This window comes from Dermochelys coriacea, chromosome 18 (assembly GCF_009764565.3).
Source record: "Dermochelys coriacea isolate rDerCor1 chromosome 18, rDerCor1.pri.v4, whole genome shotgun sequence".
NCBI classification, from domain to species: Eukaryota; Metazoa; Chordata; order Testudines; family Dermochelyidae; genus Dermochelys; species Dermochelys coriacea.
Genome location: NC_050085.1, coordinates 6,085,067 through 6,111,144, shown reverse-complemented (window position 1 = coordinate 6,111,144; position 26,078 = coordinate 6,085,067). Strand labels below are relative to the sequence as shown.

General features: G+C 57.0%; 1 protein-coding gene across 2 annotated transcripts in view; it reads left to right on the top strand.

Moving 5' to 3' along the window:
* The first annotated feature begins 8,498 nt into the window (after window positions 1-8,498).
* LOC119845065 (rho guanine nucleotide exchange factor 19-like) overlaps window positions 8,499-26,078 on the top strand; it is a 28,073-nt gene continuing 10,493 nt past the window's right edge. Inside the window, exons 1-6 of one of the 2 annotated variants that reach the window (XM_038376827.2) lie at window positions 8,499-8,791; window positions 17,266-17,900; window positions 21,189-21,581; window positions 22,199-22,295; window positions 24,485-24,561; window positions 25,084-25,349. In XM_038376827.2, the coding sequence (XP_038232755.1) occupies window positions 8,787-8,791; window positions 17,266-17,900; window positions 21,189-21,581; window positions 22,199-22,295; window positions 24,485-24,561; window positions 25,084-25,349 (1,473 nt within the window). In that variant the 5' untranslated portion in view covers window positions 8,499-8,786. The remainder of the gene's footprint in view (window positions 8,792-17,265; window positions 17,901-21,188; window positions 21,582-22,198; window positions 22,296-24,484; window positions 24,562-25,083; window positions 25,350-26,078) is intronic. The other variant, XM_043499990.1, reaches the window with a different exon arrangement.

Genomic DNA, 26,078 nt, shown 5'->3' with positions numbered 1-26,078 from the left:
CTGGTTTTTTTCAATATCTTCATAAATGATCTGGAGGATGGTGTGGATTGCACCCTCAGCAAGTTTGCAGAGGACACTAAACTGGGAGGAGAGGTAGATAGACTGAAGGGTAGGGATAGGATATAGAGGGACCTAGACAAATTAGAGGATTGGGCCAAAAGAAATCTGATGAGGTTCAACAAGGACAAGTGCAGAGTCCTGCACTTAGGACAGAAGAATCCCATGCACCGCTACAGACTAGGGACCGAATGGCTAGGCAGCAGTTCTGCAGAAAAGGACCTGGGGGTTACCGTGGACGAGAAGCTGGATATGAGTCAACAGTGTGCTCTTGTTGCCAAGAAGGCCAATGGCATTTTGGGCTGTATAAGTAGGGGCATTGCCAGCAGATAGAGGAATGTGATCGTTCCCCTCTATTCGACATTGGTGAGGCCTCATCTGGAGTACTGTGTCCAGTTTTGGGCCCTACACTACAAGAAGGATGTGGAAAAATTGGAAAGAGTCCAGCGGAGGGCAACAAAAATGATTAGGGGACTGGAACACACGACTTATGAGGAGAGACTGAGGGAACTGGGATTGTTTAGTCTGAGGAGGAGAAGAATGAGGGGGGATTTGATAGCTGCTTTCAACTACCTGAAAGGGGGTTTCAAAGAGGCTGAATCTAGACTGTTCTCAGTGGTAGCAGATGACAGAACAAGGAGTAATGGTCTCAAGTTTCAGTGGGGGAGGTTTAGGTTGGATATTAGGAAAAACTTTTTCACTCGGAGGGTGGTGAAGCACTGGAATGTGTTACCTAGGGAGGTGGTGGAATCTCCTTCGTTAGAGGTTTTTAAGGCCCAGCTTGACAAAGCCCTGGCTGGGATGATTTAGTTGGTGTTGGTCCTGCTTTGAGCAGGGGGTTGGACTAGATGACCTCCTGAGGTCCCTTCCAACCCTGATATTCTATGATTCTATGAAAGGGACATGAGCCCAAGGCAGCCCTTTTGTCCCTGTGTGTGTTAATGCACCCTCCCCCCGCATTGCTGCTCCCAGCAGGGTTCCGGGAGCGCCCCCCCGGGCCCGGTGGCTGGGAGCCTGGGGGCCCCCAGCCTGCTGTTCGAAGAGGAGCGGGTCAGTTAGCTGAGTCCGGGGCTGGGAGCGATTGCTTCTCCCCAAGTTTCATGTTCTGAAAATATCCTGATGCCATGATATAAATCCCTGGCATGGCCACCCGGGGGGTGGGGGTGGGGACTACGATAGAAGGCTATAAAATTATGACTGGTTTGGAGAAAGTGGGGTCACCCAATGAAAGTAATAGGCAGTAGGTATAAAACAAACCTAAGGAAGCATTTCTTCACACAACACACAGTTAACTGGTGGAACTCCCTGCCGTGGGATGTTATGAAGGCCAAAAGTATAACTGGGTTCAAAAACAAACTAGATAAGTGCCTGGAGAATAGGTCTATCAATAGCTATTAGCCAAGAGGGGTCCTGCTCTGGGTGTCCCTAAGCCTCTGACTGCCAGAAGCTGGGCCTGGACAACAGGAGATAGGTGTCCTGGTCTGTTCATTCCCTCTGAAGCACGTGCCATTGGCCACTGTTAGAAGCTGGGATACTGGGCTAGATGGACCATTGGTCTGACCCAGTCTGACCATTCTTATGCGCCCCGTGCAATGGCTGTGGCCCCCCAGCTGTCCCCACAATGAGAGCCCAGACTCTGTAGCATCTCACCTCACTGTCCCCTGCTGGGCGAGGATCATTCCCTCTCCAAAGTCCAGTGACTGACCACGGCTGAACCATGGAAGTGCTGCGCCACCACCTCCAGCACAAGAGACCATCCCAGCTAAGCCTGCCAGACTCAGCTCACCCACTGCCCCCGGCTGAATTCCGAGACCCCACCAAGGAGCTCCTCTAGAAGCCTGGGGCCAGAAATCTCCTTTGTAGCAGCACGCCACCCCCACTCCCTGCCCTATCATGGAGAAGCGCCTCTCCCTCTCCCCAGTGTCCCAGCAGGTGTTGCCTTCATCTCCGTCCTGGGACCCATGTTAACCCTGCTCGGCTATTCCAGGGTGGAAGACAGGGAGGCGCTTTCAGGAGCATGTCCATGTTCTGGCTTGGGAATGGCAACTAGCGTAGGAGCAAGCCCCAAGCTAGCTGGAGCATGCCGATTTCACAATGGTTGCTGTGGCCCAAAGGGCAGGACCTCACCTCTTGGCTCGCCAGCCAGGCCTGAGCAAGGCCCGTCAGCACTGAGAGCAGAGAGGCCTTTACTGTGCTGCACTCCAGGAATAACAGTCAGGTGGCAACTTGAACTGCAAGGAGGCCACATCCCTCTTTGGCATTTGCCATGATGATGACAAATAACTCCCATAGCTGGCAGCACTAATAGGCTGGTATCCTTCCTCCTCTCCCAAACAGCTCATTACTGTAGCGCCTGGAGAACCTGGCTGAGATCCAGGGCTCCGATGTGCCAGCCACTGCACATGTAACCCACACACCTCCTGGGTGTGGTGTCTGTCCCAGCTAGTGGAACCGAGACCACTTACCGAGATTAATGGGTCTGGTCTACAGCCTTGGCTAGCAGACAGTTGGCTTCTAGCTCATGCAGTAGAGGCTCAGGCACTAAGCTCCAGAGGTCCCAGGTTCGATCCCACCCACCAACAACCAGGCTCTGTCTGTGTGAGAGCCAGTCCTTGCCCCAGAGCCCTTGCAGTCTAACCAGCCATCTCAGATGCAGGCAGCAATATCACTTCCCTTAAATAGATGGCACTAAGGCCCAGATCCACGGAGAGATTTAGGCACCTATCTCTCATTGATTTCAATGGGAGTTAGGTACCTAAATAACTTTGAGGATCTGGGCCCCAGGAATTGAACAGGACTGGGGATAGAACCTAGATCTCCTGAGTCCCAATCCAGTGCTTTATTCACAGCCCAGCTTTCTTGCTCGCCTCTTCTGTGACCCAGCTGCTGGTGAGAGGGCCGTCAGACTCTGAACCAGTGGTGAGCAGCCAGACTTCCCCCCTGCCCTGTGCTGGCATCCTGCCCCCCAACGGCCCTGTATAGAGCTGACAGGGGAGTTGAGTCTCCCTGGCCTCTCTGCCCAGATCTACCCCCAGCAGTTGTTGCCAGGTGTGGTTTTGTGGAAACTGGGCCCAGACCCCCAAACTCATTTTGCAGCCAGTCAGAGGATGGTCAAGCTGTTGCAGGAGGCTGCGGGACCATGCAGTGCCCTGCCGGGGGGAGCTGTGGCACCATCAGTGGGTTCAGTGATCCGCTTTGCAGGGCACAGGGCCACATCTCCATGCCACACAGGGCAGGTTGTGGGCTGCGCCTATGGGGATGTGGCCCTGGGGATGCCAGCTGCACACACACAAGCCCTTGTATTCCCTGGCTGCATCGCTGGGCTCTGGGAGGGGCTGGCTATCTCCAATGGGGCCAGGCTGTAAGACACTTGCGGACTGGATTTTGGATGGGGAAACTGCAATTTTGACATGCCGCAGTGGGTGCTGCAAACTTGAGCGGGGCAGCAACCCTGGGCGTGACGAGGTCGCAATGCCATGCACTCAAATTCGGCCCCTTTTCTCTCGAGGGCCAAGTTGTTACAAACCTGCCCAAAAGGGCTCTCAAAGGCTGCAGATCTTGTACCAGCCGGCGAAAGGCGGGAGAGGGACATGACCAAGAAAAGACAGTGGCTGACTTTGTAAGCTGTGACTGTTCAGTTTGGTGGCCAATCTTTTACTGCCCGTTCATGTGTTCTGCATTAAAGGCGGGGCAGTTATTGTTCGCTGAGTTTTGTGACAAGTAACACAAGGCATGGAAAATGCTCCCTTGCAAGTGATGACTTGCCAGCCAGTGATAGAGGGACTCGTTTGAATCCCACAAATGTGCTAGGAAATTATTTGCATGGTTTTTTTCCTCTGTGTGTTTGAACAGATGCTGGGCATCCATCTGGAAAGCAGGGATCCAGTAGCAAGCCCTTGCGAGTTTGTGTATGGTACGTGAACTGACTGCACCAAACCCACAACTTAAACAAACCGTGGCCACAACTTTTGAGCCCCCCAAATGGCTACTTCCTCACAGTGTTCCCCTGGGGCATCCTAGAGGGACTCTGCACTAGCTCCATTACTCTGTGATTTCAAGGGCAGCTATTTAAGGGAATAAAGGTTTTCCCAGAGGTTCCAATTGTGGTGTATTGAAAACTGTGTCAAAATTACAGGCTGTCACATTAAATCCTGAGGTTTTTTTCCTAGCCTGGCTTGCAGGCGAGAGGGGGCTCTGCAGGGAAGCCTGCAATCTGGTTTTAGAAGTCAGTCTGCAGAGAGCCAGCCTAAAGGAAGGGGGGATGAATTGTGCCTCTGTTAGGGAGCAGCCTGTTTTGTCTCACTCTGGTTTGGGCTTTTTGTGCGTTAGGAATCTGGATTCTAGGAAATAAAGTGAAGTGACAGTGCACCCTTCCAGCTAGAATGTTTTGATGTTTTTATCTAATTTCTCTGTGTGCTGTGAATGTAACATCATGGCCCATTGGAGAGCCGCAGAGCAAGTGCAAGGGGTTGAACCCCTCCACAAGGAGTACCCAGCAGGTCATAGAATCATAGAATATCAGGGTTGGAAGGGACCTCAGGAAGTCATCTAGTCCAACCCCCTGCTCAAAGCAGGACCAAGTCCCAGTTAAATCATCCTAGCCAGGGCTTTGTCAAGCCTGACCTTAAAAACCTCTAAGGAAGGAGATTCTACCACCTCCCTAGGTAACGCATTCCAGTGTTTCACCACCCTCTTAGTGAAAAAGTTTTTCTTAATATCCAATCTAAACCTCCCCCATTGCAACTTGAGACCATTACTCCTCGTTCTGTCATCTGCTACCATTGAGAACAGTCTAGAGCCATCCTCTTTGAAACCCCCTTTCAGGTAGTTGAAAGCAGCTATCAAATCCCCCCTCATTCTTCTCTTCTGCAGACTAAACAATCCCAGCTCCCTCAGCCTCTCCTCATAAGTCATGTGCTCTAGACCCCTAATCATTTTTGTTGCCCTTCGCTGTACTCTTTCCAATTTATCCACATCCTTCTTGTAGTGTGGGGCCCAAAACTGGACACAGTACTCCAGATGAGGCCTCACCAGTGTCGAATAGAGGGGAACGATCACGTCCCTCGATCTGCTCGCTATGCCCCTACTTATACATCCCAAAATGCCATTGGCCTTCTTGGCAACAAGGGCACACTGCTGACTCATATCCAGCTTCTCGTCCACTGTCACCCCTAGGTCCTTTTCCGCAGAACTGCTGCCGAGCCATTCGGTCCCTAGTCTGTAGCGGTGCATTGGATTCTTCCATCCTAAGTGCAGGACCCTGCACTTATCCTTATTGAACCTCGTTAGATTTCTTTTGGCCCAATCTTCCAATTTCTCTAGGTCCTTCTGTATCCTATCCCTCCCCTCCAGCGTATCTACCACTCCTCCCAGTTTAGTATCATCCGCAAATTTGCTGAGAGTGCAATCCACACCATCCTCCAGATCATTTATGAAGATATTGAACAAAACGGGCCCCAGGACCGACCCCTGGGGCACTCCACTTGACACCGGCTGCCAACTAGACATGGAGCCATTGATCACTACCCGTTGAGCCCGACAATCTAGCCAGCTTTCTACCCACCTTATAGTGCATTCATCCAGCCCATACTTCCTTAACTTGCTGACAAGAATGCTGTGGGAGACCGTGTCAAAAGCTTTGCTAAAGTCAAGAAACAATACATCCACTGCTTTCCCTTCATCCACAGAACCAGTAATCTCATCATAAAAGGCGATTAGATTAGTCAGGCATGACCTTCCCTTGGTGAATCCATGCTGACTGTTCCTGATCACTTTCCTCTCCTCTAAGTGCTTCAGGATTGATTCTTTGAGGACCTGCTCCATGATTTTTCCAGGGACTGAGGTGAGGCTGACCGGCCTGTAGTTCCCAGGATCCTCCTTCTTCCCTTTTTTAAAGATGGGCACTACATTAGCCTTTTTCCAGTCATCCGGGACTTCCCCCGTTCGCCACGAGTTTTCAAAGATAATGGCCAAGGGCTCTGCAATCACAGCCGCCAATTCCCTCAGCACTCTCGGATGCAATTCGTCCGGCCCCATGGACTTGTGCACGTCCAGCTTTTCTAAATAGTCCCTAACCACCTCTATCTCTACAGAGGGCTGGCCATCTCTTCCCCATTTTGTGATGCCCAGCACAGCAGTCTGGGAGCTGACCTTGTTAGTGAAAACAGAGGCAAAAAAAGCATTGAGTACATTAGCTTTTTCCACATCCTCTGTCACTAGCTTGCCTCCCTCATTCAGTAAGGGGCCCACACTTTCCTTGGCTTTCTTCTTGTTGCCAACATACCTGAAGAAACCCTTCTTGTTACTCTTGACATCTCTTGCTAGCTGCAGCTCCAGGTGCGATTTGGCCCTCCTGATATCTTTCCTACATGCCCGAGCAATATTTTTATACTCTTCCCTGGTCATATGTCCAACCTTCCACTTCTTGTAAGCTTCTTTTTTATGTTTAAGATCCGCTAGGATTTCACCATTAAGCCAAGCTGGTCGCCTGCCATATTTACTATTCTTTCGACTCATCGGGATGGTTTGTCCCTGTAACCTCAACAGGGATTCCTTGAAATACAGCCAGCTCTCCTGGACTCCCTTCCCTTTCATGTTAGTCCCCCAGGGGATCCTGGCCATCTGTTCCCTGAGGGAGTCAAAGTCTGCTTTCCTGAAGTCCAGGGTCCGTATCCTGCTGCTTACCTTTCTTCCCTGCGTCAGGATCCTGAACTCAACCAACTCATGGTCACTGCCTCCCAGATTCCCATCCACTTTTGCTTCCCCCACTAATTCTACCCGGTTTGTGAGCAGCAGGTCAAGAAAAGCGCTCCCCCTAGTTGGCTCCCCTAGCACTTGCACCAGGAAATTGTCCCCTACGCTTTCCAAAAACTTCCTGGATTGTCTATGCACCGCTGTATTGCTCTCCCAGCAGATATCAGGAAAATTAAAGTCACCCATGAGAATCAGGGCATGCGATCTAGTAGCTTCCGTGAGTTGCCGGAAGGGGCTCACACACCAGGCCTCCAGGTGCTGTGCTGGGAAGTTGCCCCTGTCCCTGCTACAGAGCTCACCTGGTCTTGGGCTTAAACACCCCTCTCTGTGTCTGCACCAGCTGCTGGGGGGAGGGGTTTCAATGACGTGTTAATTACAAAGTGTCAGTTCACATAGCTCATGTTCCTGGTGCAGACCCAGTGGTGGGGAGATGGGAAAAGCCTGATTTCCAGGTGCTTGGGAGGAAAGGGGCTGGCATGGGTTATGGGGGAGGGGATTGCAGGCGTGGTATTTGGCGTGTGGGTATTTCATTCACACTCCCACCTCTAAACACAAGAAGGACTCAGGCCAGCTCTGGAGTCAGACTCAGTTCAGTGCAGGGAAGAGACATGTGCCTGGCCAAGAGACCAGGGGCCTGGCTCTGAGTCCCTCATCATTTGCCCCACTGCCTACCTCACCATCCTCCTCGGGATTCGGACGGGGCCCATCACCCTGGTATCAGGGCTGTCTGTTGCGACCACTCCATAACGTTTTTGCAGGTGACACCCACAAACTTTTTGAAGTGGAACGTTTTTTCTCCGGGAACACAACCTGCCCGGCTAAAGGGCCCCCACCAGCTGATCCTTCCGCAGGTTCACCTACGGAAACCTTGTTACGACTTTTACTTCCTGTGTCTCCTGAATGAGGGGCAGTGCTGTTGTGGCCGTGTTGGGCCCTGGATAGTGGAGAGACAAAGTGGATGAGGCAAGATCTTCTCTCCAGGCCTGCTCGCCAGGCAGTGAAATAGTTAACCTTGGTGCCTTTCACTCTGGCATCATTAGGGTGCTAGTTACTACCCAGACTCAGTTCACACCTCTCGGATGTGGCTGGTTTCCAGGACTAGCACTTGCATATTTCGGAAGTTTTCTTTGCCACCAGCAAGGCTCCAAACAAAGTCGTTTCTCCAAACGGCAACCCCCCCCCCCCCCGTTCTTATCTGGCGCTGCCTACCGGCTGCGCTCAAAGTGCTTTACGGAGGCGGGCGGGAGCATTATCCCCTTATTGCAGGGGGGAAACTGAGGCACGGGGAGGGTGCAGGGGGCAACTGAGGCACATGAAGGGGCAGTGACTTGTCTACGGTCACCCAGCCGGCCGATGGCAGAGCTGGGACTAGAACCCGGCTCCCCCACCGACTTCTTGGGATCGCCCCCCGGCCCTGGGGACTCCGGGTCACCGAGCCCCCGCCCGGCTGTGTGCCTCCCTCTCGGGCTCTCCCCCTCCCGCCTTGCTTGGCCCGCTCCAGAGCCTGCCCGGAGCACAGGGCGGCTATTGTGCGCCTCGCCCGCCCCCGCCGCTGGCACCGTTCCCGGCACCGTCGGCCTCCCTGCCTCGCTACCCGCCAAACCTGTTTGCTTCGCTGCGAAGACCCTGTGCCCCGGGGAGAGGGGAAGCCAGCGGGCAAGTCAGCACAGCCCCCCGCCCCGCCGGGCCCCCCGCCCCGCCGGCGCAGCGAGGGGTTCAGAAGCACACGCCAGCGGGGGCCCCAGGCGACCCAGGGCCAGCCCGGCGCGGGCGGCTCCAGCAGGTGCCGGGGATGAAGCGAATAAATCTCCCGGCGCAGGGGGAGGTTCGCGGCGGCTCCGGGCCGTCGCACGGCCGCTGAGGCGCCCCCCCGGCTCCCGGCGTCCCCGGGGCGCAGGGAGCCCCGGTGGGCTGAGGATGGACCCTGGGGCGGTGGGGAGCTGCGGCGAGAGCTGAGGCCGGGAGCCGGCGCGCCGATGAGGTACCGCTTCGGCCCCGTCCCCGCCGCCCCCCGGGAGATGTGACCCTGCGTGGGGTGGGCGCCGGGCCCGGGGTCCTTCCTTTGTTTCGGATGCGGCCAGTGGGCGGGTGGCGAGGGCTACCGGAGCGGGGACGAGGGGCTGGACCGCGGGCTCCTAACTGAGTGCGGGGCAGCAGGACGGGGTGGTCCCGGGATGGGGGCACAGAGCTATTGAGGGGCTGGGATGGTCCCTGGCTCTAGGGAAAGGGAAGCCCCTGGGCTTAGTGAGGGGCGAGCGAAGGGGGAGCCGCGGGCCGGGCTGGGCGAGTCCAATCGGCTCCCACTCGCCCCTCCGGCACTGCCAGGGTTCGGAGCCCGGAGCCCGGGCGCTGTGTGGGCGAGCGAGCTCCCGCGGGGGGACCCCAGACGAGGCGGGGGGGGGTCAGCTGAGCAGCAAGCCCCTCCCGGTCGGTGCTGTCCCAGGGCGCTGGGCAGCCGCGGGGACCATTAACGACCCCCAGGCACGTTTCCCAACTTCCAAGAGTCAGGGCTTAGCACCGCTGACCTCGCTAACTTCCTGCCTGCGGCTTCAAATGGATACGGGCCACTTGCCGTCCCGTGCGGCTTCGCTGCCTGCCCTGGGACAGCTGTGCTGTTCCACCCCAGAGGCAGCTGCATGTGGGGGACGGATACCTCCGGCCTCTCAGGCTCTTCTTCCTAGCTCGCAGCCCTCCCGTACAAGGAGCCGATTTTGTGGCAGCCCGCCCGGGGTACCGGCCAGGCTGAGCCTTGGCTCGAGAGATCAGCGCTTGGCGGCGGGGGTGGTGAAGGGGGGGGGACAACGCGGCTCCTATATCTAAGGCTACATCTACACCCGTGGCTGGCTCGTGTCAGCTGCCTCGGGCTGCAAAACGGCGGGGTAGACATTAGATCCAGAGCTCTGGGACCCCGCCAGGTTCCACCCTCCTCCCCCTTCAAATGAGACGATTTGGGGCAACCCCACCAGGAAGAGCCTGGACCCCAGGGAGGCCTCTCCCTCCCCCCATCTTATGGGCACAAGACTCCATCCAGGTCAGTGGAGTTATGCCAGGGATCCGTTTGGCGCCGTCGTAGAGACACTAGGTCCTTCCACGGGCGGCTGGCAGGGTCGGAGATCTCAGCAGAGCCCTTCTCGCCCTGGAGCCGGTGGGACCCAGGAGTCCTAGCCCTGGGCCACTGGTTGGCATCGAACCTATGTAAGAACCCGGCCATACTGGGGCCCATCACTGTATGCCCAGGGCGTTGCTGGATCTTCCCCCCAGGCCCGGCGCCGGCGGCAGAATTTGGCAGGTCGGAAGCGCAGAGCTGCTCCCTGATTCCACTTCAGGGGAACCCTCAACTCCATTCCGGGATTTCCCTGTGTCCCACATGCTGCTGCCTGAGCTAAAGTCAGCTGTGCCCAGCTGGAATATATTTTGCTTCCAATCCCCTCCCCCGGAGAGAAGAAGAACCCGGACTGGAGCCCTGGGGCCTATGGAAGAACGGGGATAGGTGGGTTTTTTTCTCTCCTCACCTTACCTGATCACTCTCCTTACAGTGTGTATGGTAACACCCATTGTTTCATGTTCTCTGTGTATATAAATCTCCCCACTGTATTTTCCACTGCATGCATCGGATGAAGTGAGATGTAGCTCAGGAAAGCTTATGCTCAATAAATTTGTTCGTCTCTAAGGTGCCACAAGTCCTCCTGTTCTTAATTCCAAGACTGAGCCCCGCGGGCACCTTAGTTCTTGGTAAGTCACCTGCTATACCCCTCTCCTCTGTTAAGTAACAGGGAGCTCAGGTTGCCCAGGGCTACCTCGTGCCCTTCTGGAACATGGTGAGTGGCTAAACTTAGCCCTCTGAAAACTGGGAAATATGGAGTTAAAGAACACCCCATCTCCCTCACTCACCTTAACTCTGCCCCCTGGAGCTGGCAACAGCAGCAGGGAATAGCTCAATAGGGGTGGTGCCATCAGAAGCCCTGAGTTAGGACTGGGAGAAGGTAGTTGTGTTGGGTTCCACTGATTTGGATCCCACGGTTTGGTGCAGTGGAACGGAGGAGGGATTGGCTGGCAGGGAGCGCACATACCTGCACAGTTCCCATAGAGACCCAACAGTAGAACTGAGCCCACAAGCCCTACAGGACAATGCCAAGCTTCTTCTGCTTGCTGCCTGGAAACCCTGATTCAGGTCAGAAACTCTCAAAGGGCAGGCTCATGGGCTGGGAATCTTCTGCAAGTCTGCCAGAGACCCAGCACAGAGGGCACCAGGTTTTCCATTTTAACAAGGTGGAAAAGGTCTGTGGAAATGCTGCCTTGGGGGCTAGAGGATTGTTTTTAAATGCTTAGTTTACACACGGCTTAATTCAAGCAGTTCTATGGTCCTATTGTTTGATGTACCATAGCTTGGGGGCAAGTGAGGTTTGCTAGGTCTGTTTTAATAAGGGCTGGGTAAGGAACATTTTTCCAGTGTCTGACATTTCCTTTAAACCAAGGAACAACAGCCCTTTGAGGGGTGTAACTGACAGGGGGCATCCCTTGGTTTGTGTAGATTGGTGTCAAAAGTTGGATTTTTGCTTTCTGCATTGATTTCTCATGGGAAAAGCAAATTGCTGTTTGGCTGAAGCCAGAATCCTGGCACCACGTTAGTCAAGGTGGGCACTGTGCCAGTCTTTACAACAGGGCTGTCTGTGATGGGTGCATTTCCTGGTGCATGGCTGCCACTGAGAGTTGCAGCTATTTGCTTTTCTTTGATCGCACTCAGTCCCATTGTTCAGGAAACCCAGGATTACTTTACGGGAATGATGCTGCAAGTTACCGTCTTTCCTCTTCCCTTGAGTTTAATGCTCTTGATAATGCTGCTGCCATAAAATCGGAGTCTGCTGATGGATTTTTGGAGCACTGAAGGCAAAACTCTGAACAGGAGCCTCTGCAGAATGCAGCCAATGTGCCCGACACCCATCCGCGAAAAGCTGGACTTCAGCTGGTAAAGCGTGGATAGGTCTCGGGTTTAATGACCCCAGTATGGCAGCGGGCTCTGACAGCTGGCTTTCTGCAGATCCCCTGCCTTGCATCAGAGCCCTGGTCTTTGCTTTGTTCGATGCATCACCCTGGCTCACCCATCTGATAGTTCCACGCTTTACCCCGATTCACTTCTTCAATCTTGCTTCCCAAAAGGATCAGTAAGTGCCAGTACTGGCAGAGATCAGCCCTGCTCAGGCTGCCTCAGAGTGGGGCGGGTCAGAGCCAGGGTTGGAGCCCACATGTTAGAAGAGCTGGAACGTTTTGGGGAGTGTGTGATCTTTGTAGGGGGCCTGTATCTCAGAAACGCCTTACTCAGACAGCCCCAAATTTGGACTACCCTCCCCTGAGCCCTGATGAGGCATACTGAGTTACCCCCCCCTTCCTGCAGCATAGCACTGCCTACCATGGTGCTGGGACACTGGCTCCAAGTCCCCCCTACTGAATAACTTCCCATTGCTGCTGAGTCTGGTGAGATCTGCCCTTGAGGATGGTGAGGGCTGGATAAAAAGCCTTTGCAAACTTCTGCCATCTCGCTTGGCTCAGTCTCCCCTTCCCACCTCCTCTGTGCCCATCTCTGGATCCTCTGTTGCTCCCTGTGTGTGTTCAGCTGCCTTCCTGATCTTCTCTTGCCCCTCCCGCCCTCCTTCCCTGGGCTTGTCCCTCCTCTTCATTCTCTCCTGCTGCCTGGCTCCTTTTCACCTTCCCCGCTGATTCTCCCTCCTCTTCCAGCCCTGGCACAACTTGCCTGGCATTACATGTGGACCACACACCAGCCTCTGGGGCGGGCTCTGGCTGTGCGCCTGGGCCCAGCGCCACCAGGAGAGTCTTGGGGAAGCAGGTGGCGTTCCCCTGCCAAGGTCTTTACTGTTCAATGCTTTGATCTGCACCTGGGCTCCATTCCTGGCTGGGCAGTAAACTGTACCCCAGCTTTTACCTATGACTGTGGCAGGCGAAAAGTGCTCCTGCTTGCCAAGCCCGGACCAGGGGCAGACAGGCAACCGAGGCAGGGTTCTGTGATGAGCTTTTTTGGTCTTAGCCCCGAGGCTGCACCAGTCCTGACCTCCCCAGCCTCCTCATCCACATCTTTTAAGTTTCTCTAGCACCTTTCGTCACAGTGTTGCCGAAATGCAGCCAGGTCTGGGGTAGGGCACAGACAGCATGATGCACAGTTTGGGGAAGGAGTAATTTTGGCCGAGGACATCTCGGCAAATCCCATGGCTTATCCACTGCAGGGGGAGAGGACCTCGGTTTAGGGGTCTCTTCTGAAAGATCCCCGCAGAGCAAACTGCCTGGACCTCCCTGTATCTGCAGGGCAGGTGGAAGGGCCAAGTCAGACATGCGGGTGTTGAAGTCCTAGGGAGTCACTCGCTACATCCTTGTGACCCCGGTGAAATGGGCGCTTGATCTTTGGAAGGGTTTAAACCACTGGGCCCTGCACACACTCCAGCGTTAACTGAATATGGAAGCAGTTAGTGAAGGGGCTGGATCTAAACATGGCCAGTCTCCACCCGTGCGCCATGCTCTGCAGAGGCTTTGGCTGGCTCAGGGCTGTCCCCCATGTCACTGGACCGGCATGTCCTCCTTCCTCCCGGCTCTCTGTGTGATGGGATATCCCTGAGTGCCTTGTGCCAGGGACTCAGCAGCCTCTGGGCTCGGCTGCCCAGTGAGCTTGGCTGGGACAATAAACCCTCGCTAAGTCCCTGTGCTCTTGGACTGGGCGGCAGAGCCAAGGGATCCCCATTGGCACCCTAGCAGCACTGTGGCTGCTCAGTGCGGCGGTGTGTGGACGCAGCTCATGGCATTGGCTGTAACAGAGCTGGGGTGGCAGATTGTACTGGCAGTGTGAACAGGCCCCATTCTGAATTCTCTGCCGCCCACTCCCCGGCTTCCAGGCAGTCCCCAGGGTCACAGGGTGCGAGGGTTCGCGGCCAGTCTGTGACAGGTGTGACCCGGGCAGCCAGGCGTTGGTTTCACTGTCCGAGCCGGGGGCAAGGTGACAAATCAAACAGCCTCCACAGGGAGCAGCCCTTTAGGTTTCCCAAGGTCCTTCGGTGTCGCCGAACCCAGGGCGAGCGCCAGTACCATGAGCTCGCCCATAGCAGCCTCCCATTGTGCATGCAGAGGAGTCACCGCTTCCCTCCTGAAAGTACCACCGCAGTGTGTGAAGTGAGCCAGGGCGCGGCACTGGCACCCGGGGGAACCTGGACCTGCTGGGTCCCCTGGGGCAAGTCACGTCCCCGCTCCAGGCCCCAGTTTCCGTGGCCCCGGTTGTCCAGTTAGACCGTAAGCTCTTCGGGGTACGTATTTGTACAGCGCTTGCCACAATGGGGGCCTGGTCTCAGCTGGGGGCTCCAGCTTCTGCTGTCATACAAAGAATAAATCGCAGCATCTTGCCCACTGAAAGTCCTAATGCCGGGGGGACCCGCCCCATTGACTGTAGCGAACTCAGACACTGGTTGCTTTCAGATCCCTAAGAAACGGGATCTCGTGTTAACCCGCCAGGGGCCATTCCCTGCAGATCACGGCAGGGCAGTTCTGCCCCTCAGCTTGTTACCACGAGAGGCACATCCTGAAGGATCCTTCATCAGTAGCTTGCAAGGCTCCCAGGCCAGCAGCGAGGTCGAGAACCCAGAGCTGAGAGCCCCGTTGGTGCCATTGGCTCGAACCTGACTCTGTGGCCCCCTGTGCCAGCAGAAACTGGGGGCCTGGCAAGCCTGGAAGGGGGTGGATGTCTCTCCTCGGGCGCCTGTTCCTCCGGGCCTTGCAATGGGCTGGCATCACCATGGAGGGATGCTCCAGCTCTTAAGGGCAGGTTTCCCCCCCAGGAGTTTCCAGAGTTGGCTGACAGGGGCTGGGGGACCTGGCTGGGCTTGGCAGCACACATGGACCTCACAACCTGACACCCCCCCCCATCTCCGGAGGCCCTCAGCAAAGCCCCGAGGCACGACGCCAGTTCTGGCAGGAGTAGGAGGGCATCTGGGCCCTGGGAACGCCCGCTGGTTTGGCTCCAGCTCTGTGGAGCTGCTCCAAGGGCGGTTTAGAAGCCAGAAGCCTGCCCTGTCTCCTTACCCCCAAGCCCTCGGGGACAGTGGAGATCCAAAGACGGTAAAGGGAGTGCCCAACCACTGAGGCTGGCGGGGCCCATCCCAGGGGCGCTGTGTGGATTCAAGCCCCTGGGATGGCACTGGGAAGCAACCAGGGCAGCACCTGGTGCACAGGGGCCCTGTGCCAGGAGGGGACGCCTCACTGCCCTGCGGGGTCTGGTGCATTCTGCCCCATCGGGGAACAGCCCAGCGAGAGCCAGCTCAGCTCGCATAGTGATGGCCAGGTCCATAGAATATCGGGATTGGAAGGGACCTCAGGAGTTCATCTCATCCAACCCCTGCTGAAAGCAGGGCCAAGCCCCAATTTTTGCCCCAGATCCCTAAAAGGCCCCCTCAAGGATTGAACTCACAACCCCGGGTTTAGCAGGCTAATGCTCAAACCACTGAGCTCTCCCTTCCCGCCAGCTACTTAGCCAGCGCGCAGAGAGGGGTGTAGGGCGGCCCCCCGCTGGGCTGTGACTGGGGACTCCAGAGCTGGGACAGCCGGGGGCTGCAAGAGACTCTGACATCCTGTGGTTCAGGCGCACACTGGGGAGCAGGTTACACTGGCCCTTGGCCACCTGGGGACTAGAAGCCGCTGGGGCTCCTTACGGGCCCCTTAGACTGCGAACCGCCTTGGCAAAGGATGGGTGCCCCCCTCCTCCCCACCAATTCCTCCGGGCGCTCCCTGCTACCCACCTGCACTACATCCAGTCAACTCCTCCTCTCCCAGACGCCTAGCATGGCCAAGCGATGGGAGAGCAGGGCGGGCCTGATGGAGGAGTGACCAGAGCCGCATGGCACCCCACACACTGCTGGCACTGCCCCCCCTGCTGCTTCAGACCAGGAGGGGACCCTGCGAACACAGGAGAGACCTTGGGGAGCAGGAGACTTGGTCCGACGCTGCCCTCTGAGCCTGGCACGGAAGGACCCATGTGGGCAGCCCTGCCATAGAGCGCTGCGCCCTAGCATTTCAAGGGAAGGTCGCGTCATTAGCTGCATTTTATGAATGGGAGAAACTGAAGCCCAGAAAAGTGAATCCAGTTCTTCCGCACCTGAGCCCTACCCACAGCTTGTCCAGTTCTGCCCCAGGACTATGATCACACTGGGGAACTCAACCAGCTTCCATGGAGCTACAGTGAATGACACCCGGTGGGATCTGGCCCATTGGCTTCAATGGAGGAAGGCTGAGTTACACCAGCTGAGGATCTGGCCTTATCCTACAGCCCCTCTTAGGGAGCAGATCACGAGGAGACACGTCCATGTTCCCTGAGCTTGGCCCCCTGAGCCAGCTGCTCCGCTGCTCCCCCTGCACACAGCAGGAGAGCCCCAAACCCAAACCGACTGCAGGAGTTTGTGACTTGGGAGCCCTCCCCCCCCCCCCGCCCGCAGTGGGGGCAGCACAAGCTTGGAGCTGTCAGGAAGCGGGAGGCTCCCAGTTCCTTGGGGGCGGAGGCGGAGTTTGGCACAGGGGAGCAGGGCAGCTGCAAATGCTGGCAGGTGTTTTTGTTCCATAGCTGTTGGCAGGGATCAGAGCCCTGCTCTGCCGGGCAGGGGTCTGTCTGGGTGGCAGTGAGGATGTGACAGGATGAGGGGTGCAGCAGGGGACTTCACATGCGGGGGGGTCTCTGCACCTATTGCAGCCCGTGCCCCTGGGGGCAGGAAGGGGAGCTATCCCCGTTCTGGGCCCAGGCTCTCCCGGGAAGGGTCACCAGGATGGGGAACAGTACTGGGGCCCAGGCAGTGGGGGAGCGCGGACACGCCAGTCCCAGCCTCTCCCAGCAGGAGGCGTTGTGGGAAATGGTGCAGGACCACTGACGGTGCTGGCATTCCCAGCTACTCCAGCCCCAGCCTCTCCCACCAGGAGGAGCTGCAGGGAATAGGGCAAAAGCAGCAGGTCTGATGGGGGACCCGAATGTCTTGCTCGAGCCCACATGGCAGAGGAGGGTCTCGAACCCAGGTCCGCTGCCTTGTAGGGCTGCCGGGCACGTTCTGATGCAAGCAGCGGACAAGCCGGGTCTTGGGAGCAGACAGGGAGTGGGGATGACGGGTGACATCTGGAGATGGGTTCTGAGATCCACTTGCAGGACAGCCAGACGGGTGCCCTGTTCCCTTCCCCTCGGGCTGGCCAGGCCAGCTGGGAGAACTGGGCTGTTTAATGGTTGCTGCAGATGCTACCCTCTAATGGGAGGTGGGGGACTGATCCCATTCGGAGACACCCCCCATCACTGACCCAGTTAGCTCCCCACCTGCTCCCAGCTGGACCTCGGGGGGCATTTCTGGCCCTCGCGTCACCTCCCACCTCAGAGGGAGACCTGGCCTGTGGCCTGCCCGTGCCTGACACGCTCCTGTTTTGCCTCCCCTACAGGTCTAGGGCAGGCCGGCCCTCGGTGATGGAATACCGCCCCCGGCCGGACTTCCAGCCACACCTGACATCGCTGCCCTACCGAGCGGGGAGCCAGCAGATGGGGATCCTCACTGTGGGCGGGCCCCAGGCCCTGGGGGACAGGCCTTGCCGAGCAAGGCACCATGTGGCCGTCTGCAAGCAGGAGAGTTTGTCCTTCGTGGAGCTGCCCAACCTCCAGCCTCCTAGTCAGGGGGACTTTAGTCTTGTCCCATGCTCCTCGGAGGGCCTGGGACTCCCCATCTCCCACAGCAGCCCCATGGATGGGCGGGGAAGCCCGCAATTGAGCCCCGAAGGCTGGTCTCCCAGTCATCACAGCTACTCAGATTTCCACCCCAGGCTGGGCTGGATCCCAGACTCTGGGGTCCCCTTTGGAGGCGATGCTGCGGGTGGGGGCTCTGGGACTCACCCAGGGGCGGTGGGGATTGCTGCCCCCCAGGGATGGCAGGTGGAGAGGAAAGCAGACAGCTGGCCTCACGGCACCTCCTTCGAGCTGCCCTCACCTGTCCACGACGTCGTCAGAGGGCCCACGAGCCCCCCGCCGCTGCCCAAGTCCCAGGGGCAAGGATCCCATGGGGTGGAGAAGGAGAAGTTGGCCTGTGAGTATTGCGTGCCGGGAAAAGGCTGGCCTCACGGGGGAGGCTGGATAGGAAGGGCAGGCAGAGGGGGTCCATCTGGCAGGGCAAGTTAGGGAGGAGGCATAGAGCTAAAGGCCAGAAGGGAACGTTCTCCGGTCATGCTCCTCCTGCACAGGGGTGAGGCCCGTGGTGTTCGAAGAGAAGGAGCAGGGGTCTAGTCCCGGGGGTCCCTGCAGTGACTTAAGAGCATGAGTGCTCACCTCAGAGCAGAGAGTTAGGGCAGAACCCCCTGGCTGGTTGTGAGTTCAATACTTTGATTTCCCCAAGAAAGGATCAAGGGCAAACCCCTCCGGCCCTGTAACAGCCCTAACCATGGTGTCCCAGCCAGTCCCCGTGGGCACTGCGAACTGTCTTGCCACCCAGCTGAGTCTGCCTTTGTGATAGATGGTCCCTTACACCAAGGATCACAGCAATACTCAGATTACTCCCAGTCGCAAAGGACCGGTCGCTTACCCCAGGTCAATAGAATTTTAGAGCCTACACCAAAGACAACGTTTGTAGCCAATTCTGTAATAAATGATCTGAAGATTTATTCTAGAGCAGCAGTTCTTGACCTTTTCCCATTTGCGGACCCCTAACAAACTTCAAATGGAGGTGTGGACACCTTTGGAAATCGTAGACACAGTCTGTGGACCCCCAGGGGTCTGCGGCCCACAGGCTGAAAAGCAAAGACGCAAGCCCTGTGTGTCCCTCAGGGCTAACCCAGGCGAAGCACTGGGGATCTTTTGCTTCTGCCCAGTAAACCTTGCCCCCCTCCCCCCCCAAGTCCAGGCAGCATAAAGATACAGTTCCTTCCATTTAGGGCTTTTCATTCCCTTCCCCTCTTCTGCTCTGAGCTGCAAACTCAGCTAATGAGAGGAATTCACCTGCAAGCCTCATCTTCATGGGCGGGAAGAGTAAACAACAAAGTCTTTTGTCTTCTTTAATGTTCCAGGCTAGTCCATCTGGTGCAATGGGCCTTCCTCGCTGGGCAGACATAATCCTGCCTTGGGAGCCCAGCATTTCACACTAGTCAGTGTCTCTCTCCTCTCTGTCGATTTACACAGTCCCAGAGGCTTGCAAGGCAAACGCTCAAATATTGCCCTGCAATACGGGCTGCAGGCATTATACGTGAGATGAACGCTGGCAGCCATGCACCAGCACTCCATAAAGTCAGAACGCTAAACACACTCGGATAACTTTAGTGCCTGTTTTAGCAATCCCAACACCCAGCTGAGCCAGACGGCTTGCAGCTAGGTGGTTGTCAGTATTCAGCTGAGGCAGGGGGACTGTGGCATGAGCTGGCACCTGGTCCGCCAGCATCACACCAGCACTGGAATTTGCCCCCCACCAGAGCCTGGATGTGGGACCCCACCAGGGATGCCAGTTTTGGTTGGACATGTGCCCTGAAGTTTCATTGCATGACATAATCTTTAATTCCTGGGGACTCCACACCCTATGGCAGGTGCTGAGGGAGTTTCTGGGAGGCTCCTGTGCTGAACCATTCTCCAAACCTCTAGGCTGAGCTTAGGGTGGCCACCTGTGCAGGGTTTCCTAGGTTGTCCCTGGTTTGAGGTAGCTGCCCCAGTAAATCTGTCAGGGTCCCAGTTCCCACTGCCAGGCCAGTTTTACAGGCTCAGGATCATCCCAGATGCCCTGCTGTTCTGTACCCCAGAAGTGGCAACCCAGCTCCTGTGTTCCGTGCCACACCCATGCCGAGAGAGCGCCGCAGCGCGGGCACGGCAAACCCGTCAGTAAATGACAGACCACTGAGCCCATCAGCCCCAAGAGAGAGCAGTAACTCGCTGTGCCGGATGCTGCAAATCATTCTGGGATAGCGTTTCTGCAAAACTAGCAAGCCCTGCCATGCTCCCCAGGGGCCCCGGAAGTATTGTCCAGGCCGTGTTTGCAGGGACTGGACCAGTTCAGGGAGCAGATAAGAGGAGCTCAGTGAACCGCAATCCAAAGTTCGAAACACTAGCACGCAATAGATCATATCACCTTGTTGTCCTGGTCACACATGGCCCTCTGCGATAGCCCCCTTGGATAGTGCCCGCTGGGATCATAGGAAGGCAGCTGATCCTGGAAAATGCTGTTTATTTGCTTACTGTGCAGCATCTGGTTTCTGACAGGCAGGACGGCCCAGTGGTTTTAAGGGCCTCGCCTGGGAGCCCCGGGTTCAGCTGGAACCCAATTAGCCCTACCATTGACTACGCAGGACCCGGAATTAAATCCAGCTCCCTGGCCTGGTGCAGGGCTGCGCTGGGAGCAGACTCCAGTGCTCTCTCCCCAAGCTGAGCTGGCTCCTGCACGTGTGACAGGAGCAGAGGGTGGCACGCACCTCTCGGGAGGCAGCACCTGTGACACACATCTGGGCAGATGCGCACTGCCTGCCATCTGCTCCCGTTGTCCGGGGGAACAAGGCTGCAGGTGAAATCCAGCTGGCTATGTGCACATCACATGCCCTGGTGCCCCAGGGGGGACACAGGCCTGTTGTGCCAGGGTCCGAGGCCCAGCTCCTCAAAGAGCTTAGGTGCCTAACTCCCATGGGCCCAACTAATTCCATCTGGAAACACGTCTGCAAACAGTAACGTGCACACATGAGCCCACAGCTTTGCTTGCTGGTGCAACCGCACGTTGGCTGCTCATGGTGCTCCAAGAGTGAGGCCAACCTGCTGGCTGGGAATCAGGAGTCCCAGATTCTATTTCAGGATCAGCCATCAGCTTCCTCTGTGCCTCAGTTTCCCCCTCTGTAGAACAGGAAACATCCTGTCTCACAATGGGGGCAGAGGAAGGGGCAGCTGTGGGGCTTGATTCTCTGCGGCCCCTGGCCAGAAGCTGCTGTAAAGGTCGGGCGTTGTTGTGAAAACAGGTAGGAGCAGGCAGAGATGGGCTCAGCATTCTGGGGTCCTGGGGGTGGAAGCTCACATACATGCCTTGTGTGTTTCATGCTCCCTTCTGATGACTAATCCACAGAGAGGATAATAGCCTTCTGCTGCTGCCAGTGGGTGGAGCTCCTCCTTCAGCTCAAGTGGGAGAGGTCTGTCTCCTGGGCTTGAGCCCTACTGATGCCCCGTGTGGCGGGTAGCACTGTAAGGCTGGAAAAGCTCCCAGCGTGGCAGGCCCTGAGTTCCAGGGGATGGAGCAGCCCCATGAGCTGTCTCCCCTGGGCAGCTCCGCTCTGTTGGACCCAATCAGCCCTGCTTCCACATGCCCCGCTTTCCTGCTAGCTGGGGCCCAATCCTCACTGTGGTTCCTCTCTCCTTCCAGGGAGGAAGATCAGGGTCTACTCCCCCGAGACCCTCAGTGACATGTCCCCCAGCCTGGATGGAGACGCTATTTTCCCAGGGTCCCCAGTCCATGAGGACGGCAGGTGTGCGGGAGAGCTCGCGCTGCAGAGGATGGAGCCGCTGGACCTGAGGCCAGCTCCTGAGGGGCCTCCCCACGAGGTGCCCGAGACACTAGACCTGGCGCTGCCCCCCTGCTTGGCTGGCCAGAGCGCCAAGGGCTCGGCAGAGCAGGAGAGGCGACGCTTCTCGGCCTCGGAGCTCATGAACAAGCTGCAGCTGTCTCAGCGCAAGGCCACCTTCTCCCTCAAGCTGGGCAAGTCTCTCTCTGCCAGGAGCGCTTCCAAGGAGAAAGGGGCTTGGGCAAGCCAGGAAGGTATTGGGATTCTCACACTGGGCTTACTGGTCAAACTGGTATGGTCAGCTTGGGGCCTTTCTTTCTTTCTTTCTTTCGACTCCAACCCCTTTGCATCAAATGCTCTGTCCCGCTATAGCGCCAGGTTAGCGGCTTTCATGCTGTGGTGTACAGGCCTGTGGTCCTTGGTGCCCATCCTGGGGATCTCCCTCCCAGTCCACATTCAGTGGGGAGGTCTGGGAGTGATGATGGTGGGTCCACAAGGTCTCTCTCATTGAGCGGTCCCCCCAAATGAAGACGGTGGAGAACCATGTTCCTGGGAGGAGACATGAGCGGAAGGGGCACATCTGTAATGCCAGCTCCCCCCATCCAGCAGGGACCCTCTGAAAGTGTGAGATGGGGGTGGAGTCTCCATGGCCATGGTGAAGAGACTGGGTGGAATCCTGGACAGCTGTCCCTCTCTTCCCCCATCATCGCACAGGTGCATGATGGGATTCTCCCTCTTCCCCTGAGCTGTTAGGTCTGTTGGAGGCAGGTTAGCGATGGACCAGTGGAGGCAGGGGAGGAAGGGCGGCCTGACACAGATGCCAGCCCAACTCCTCCCTGATCGGCTGTGAAGCTGCCGTCCATCCTTGCAGGTAAACTGAATGGAAGGGAGAAGAGCTGCAGCAGCATGGGCAGTGATGGCCTCCCGTCCCCAGAGTCACCCAGTGAGCCAGGGAATGTCTGGCCCAGGTAAGGTGTGCGGGGAGAGCCCATGGCCCTCAGGGGGTGTTCCCAGCCCACCAGAAGGCACAGGCTAATGGGCAGGCTGCAGGGATCTGGACTGTCGAGAGAGGGAGGATGGAGGAAGGTGATGCCGAGTTCTTTGGAGGAGCTGGATTTCCCAGGGCATGGGCTGGCGGGAACTGGGCTGCAAACCCAGTTATAGGTGAGAGCTGTGAACCAGACCCCAGATACCCAGCGCCACTAACTAAACTCAGCATCCTGATGGAGAAGGGGGTGAGCCCCCATGGCATCCGCCCCGTGGGCCTGAGCCGGCCTCATGATGTGGGGAGTGTGTCCCCCATTTCACCCACTGCAGCCCCGTAGGCACGTCTGAGCCAGGCTGGATGCCAAGGGGAGAGGCACACGGGAGGCGTTTCTCAGCCCGTCTGTTTTCTAATCATCTTTTATCTCTCTCCTTTTCTTTTCTTTTTTTTGAGTTTTTGATTTTTTTAAGATCCTAAAATAACCAATAAATGATCCACTCAGTGTTCACCTGGCGATAACACCTGGCCTAATAGGCAGGCCCTGGCCACTCTGGTGTTTGGAAGCGGGAGGGAACACCCAGCCAGGATGGCCCCACCCTCCTTGCAACATGCTGATGGCCTTGCAAGGTGCATGTCACACCCCTTGGGCTGGCGTGATGCCTGTCCCAGGTGCAGGGCAATGGAGGAGCAGGGCTGTGTCCATAGGGCTGGGCACAGTGTCTCCAGCTGCCGGGGGGTGGGGCAGTGAAAGTAGTGACAGCAGAGAGACCCTGGTCCCCCTGGCTCATTCCCACTGCCTGATCTTGGTCTGGGTGACACCTGCTGTCACTCCTGATTGACACTGGGGTGAGTGAGCTCAGGATCAGGCCCCATGGTGCAACTCAGCCTTCAGGCCCTGATCCTCCACCCTACAAGTCAATGGGGGGGAGGGGTGCAGACTCTGGATTACCTTGTACACTGGAGTAATAGTAATAGGATGAAATTTAATAGTGAGAAGTGTAAGGTTATGCATTTAGGGATTAATAACAAGAATTTTAGTTATAAATTGGGGACGCATCAATTAGAAGTAACGGAAGAGGAGAAGGACCTTGGAGTATTGGTTGATCATAGGATGACTATGAGCTGCCAATGTGATATGGCTGTGAAAAAAGCTAATGCGGTTTTGGGATGCATCAGGAGAGGCATTTCCAGTAGGGATAAGGAGGTTTTAGTACCGTTATACAAGGCACTGGTGAGACCTCACCTAGAATACTGTGTGCAGTTCTGGTCTCCCATGTTTAAAAAGGATGAATTCAAACTGGAGCAGGTACAGAGAAGGGCTACTAGGATGATCTGAGGAATGGAAAACTTGTCTTATGAAAGGAGAGTTAAGGAGCTTGGCTTGTTTAGCCTAACTAAAAGAAGGTTGAGGGGAGATATGATTGCTCTCTATAAATATATCAGAGGGATAAATACAGGAGAGGGAGAGGAATTATTTCAGCTCAGCACCAATGTGGACACAAGAACAAATGGGTATAAACTGGCCACCAGGAAGTTTAGACTTGAAATCAGACGAAGGTTTTTAACCATCAGAGGAGTGAAGTTTTGGAATAACCTTCCAAGGGAAGCAGTGGGGGCAAAAGATCTATCTGGTTTTAAGATTCTACTCGATAAGTTTATGGAGGAGATGGTATGATAGGATAATGGGATTTTGGTAAGTAATTGATCTTTAAATATTCAGGGTAAAAAGGCCAAATCCCCTGACATGGGATATTAGATGGATGGGATCTGAGTTACTATAGAAAATTCTTTCCGGGGTATCTGGCTGGTGAATCTTGCCCATATGCTCAGGGTTTAGCTGATCGCCATATTTGGGGTCGGGAAGGAATTTTCCTCCAGGGCAGATTGGAGAGGCCCTGGAGATTTTTCGCCTTCCTCTGTAGCATGGGGCATGGTTGACTTGAGGGAGGCTTCTCTGCTCCTTGAAGTCTTTGAACCATGATTTAAGGACTTCAATAGCTCAGACATGGGTGAGGTTTTTCATAGGAGTGGGTGGGTGAGATTCTGTGGCCTGCGCTGTGCAGGAGGTCGGACTAGATGATCAGAATGGTCCCTTCTGACTTTAGTATCTATGAATCTATGAATCTATGACTCCAGTCCTCACCCCCCACCTCCATGTGTTCCTCTCTGTAGGAGCGAGGTGGAGCCGGATGGGTGCCTGAGTGCTTTGGTCCAGCATGAGAGGCGGCAGTCGAGGTTCCTCCTGAACTGTAAGCACCTGGCTCATCCCTTCCGGGGGATTTCCCCTCTGCCTTTAGGAACCCATGTCCCAGCTGGAGCTGTGCTCAGGCTGCAGCTGGCAGGACAGCCGTGTCAGGCCCTTTAATGCCGGGGCAGGGCTTGCAGGCCCCCCAGCCAGCCAGCGAACCCCCATCTTGGGCGTCTGCTGCCTGGTCCAGAACCAGCTGGCAGCACAGGGCACAGAAGCCAGAGAGAAGTGCCTGCCTGAAATGGGCACAGAGGGAAAGAGCTGGCCTGGCTAGATGGCAGAGGGCAAAGCTGGTGCGGACCTTCCCCTCTGCCCTTATGGCCAGTCTGCTTCTCCCTACCCCAGCCCTTAGACCCAGGCCAGTCCCCCTGCTCCTAGCCATAGGGCCCCCCTCCCGCACCCAGACCATGTCCGCATGGGGTTACCCTAGGGCCCCCGGAGGGGTGCCTCATTCGCCCTGGGGATGGCGTCTCGTTTCCTGCTGAAGGGCCCCCTCGGCCCAGCTGACCCCTCCTCCCCCCAGCCATCCTGTACCAGGAATACAGCGACGCCGCCACCGCCCGGGAGATCCAGCGGCAGCAGCGGGAGGACGCCCTGGCGGTGGAGGAGGAGGAGGAGAAGGAGAAGGCCGCCCTGGCGCTGCCCAAGCCCAGCCTGTCGCCCAGCAGCTCCTTCTGTTTGCAGCGCTCATCCCGCGGCTCCACCTTCTCGCTGTGGCAGGACATCCCGGATGTGCGGAGCAGCGGGCTGCTCAGCACCATAAGCCTCCAGGAGTGCAAGCTGCAGGAGGTGAGGGGGCCGGCCCCCTGCTCGGAGCGTGGGCACCGTGACGCAAAGTGTTTCCCAGCGCTCGGCCAGCCACCGCCGACACAGAGCCAGGCCTGGCACTTACTGGGCGTCGTCCCTGCCCCGCGGCCACCAGGGCTGGCAGGACCTTCCTGGGCCAGCGGGTTCCTCCCATTGATTCCATTGTTCTTGGGCCCACGGTGTCCGTTCGCTTTGGTCGTTCTTCCCCCTCCCCGGGGCTCCCCCTGATGCATTCACAGGGCCATCACCAGCACTGGGCTAGCAGGGGGCTGTGGGTCAGGGCTGAGGGGCACTGGGAGCTGGGGAAAGAGGGAGCCCAGGGCTGGGCTAGCAGGGGGCTGCGGGTCAGGGCTGAGGGGCGCTGGGAGCTGGGGAAGGGGGGAGCCCAGGGCTGGGCTAGCAGGGGGCTGCGGGTCAGGGCTGAGGGGTGCTGGGAGCTGAGGAAGGGGAGAGCCAAGGCAGGGGTAGCAGGGGGCTGCGGGTCAGGGCTGAGAGGCGCTGGGAGCTGGGGAAGGGGGGAGCCCAGGGCTGGGCTAGCAGGGGGCTGCGGGTCAGGGCTGAGGGGCGCTGGGAGCTGGGGAAGGGGGGAGCCCAGGGCTGGGCTAGCAGGGGGCTGCAGGTCAGGGCTGAGGGGCACTGGCAGAGCTGAGGGAGGGGGAAGCCCAGGGAGACACAATGCCGCTGGTGCTGCACGCCCCTGTCACAGAGCCC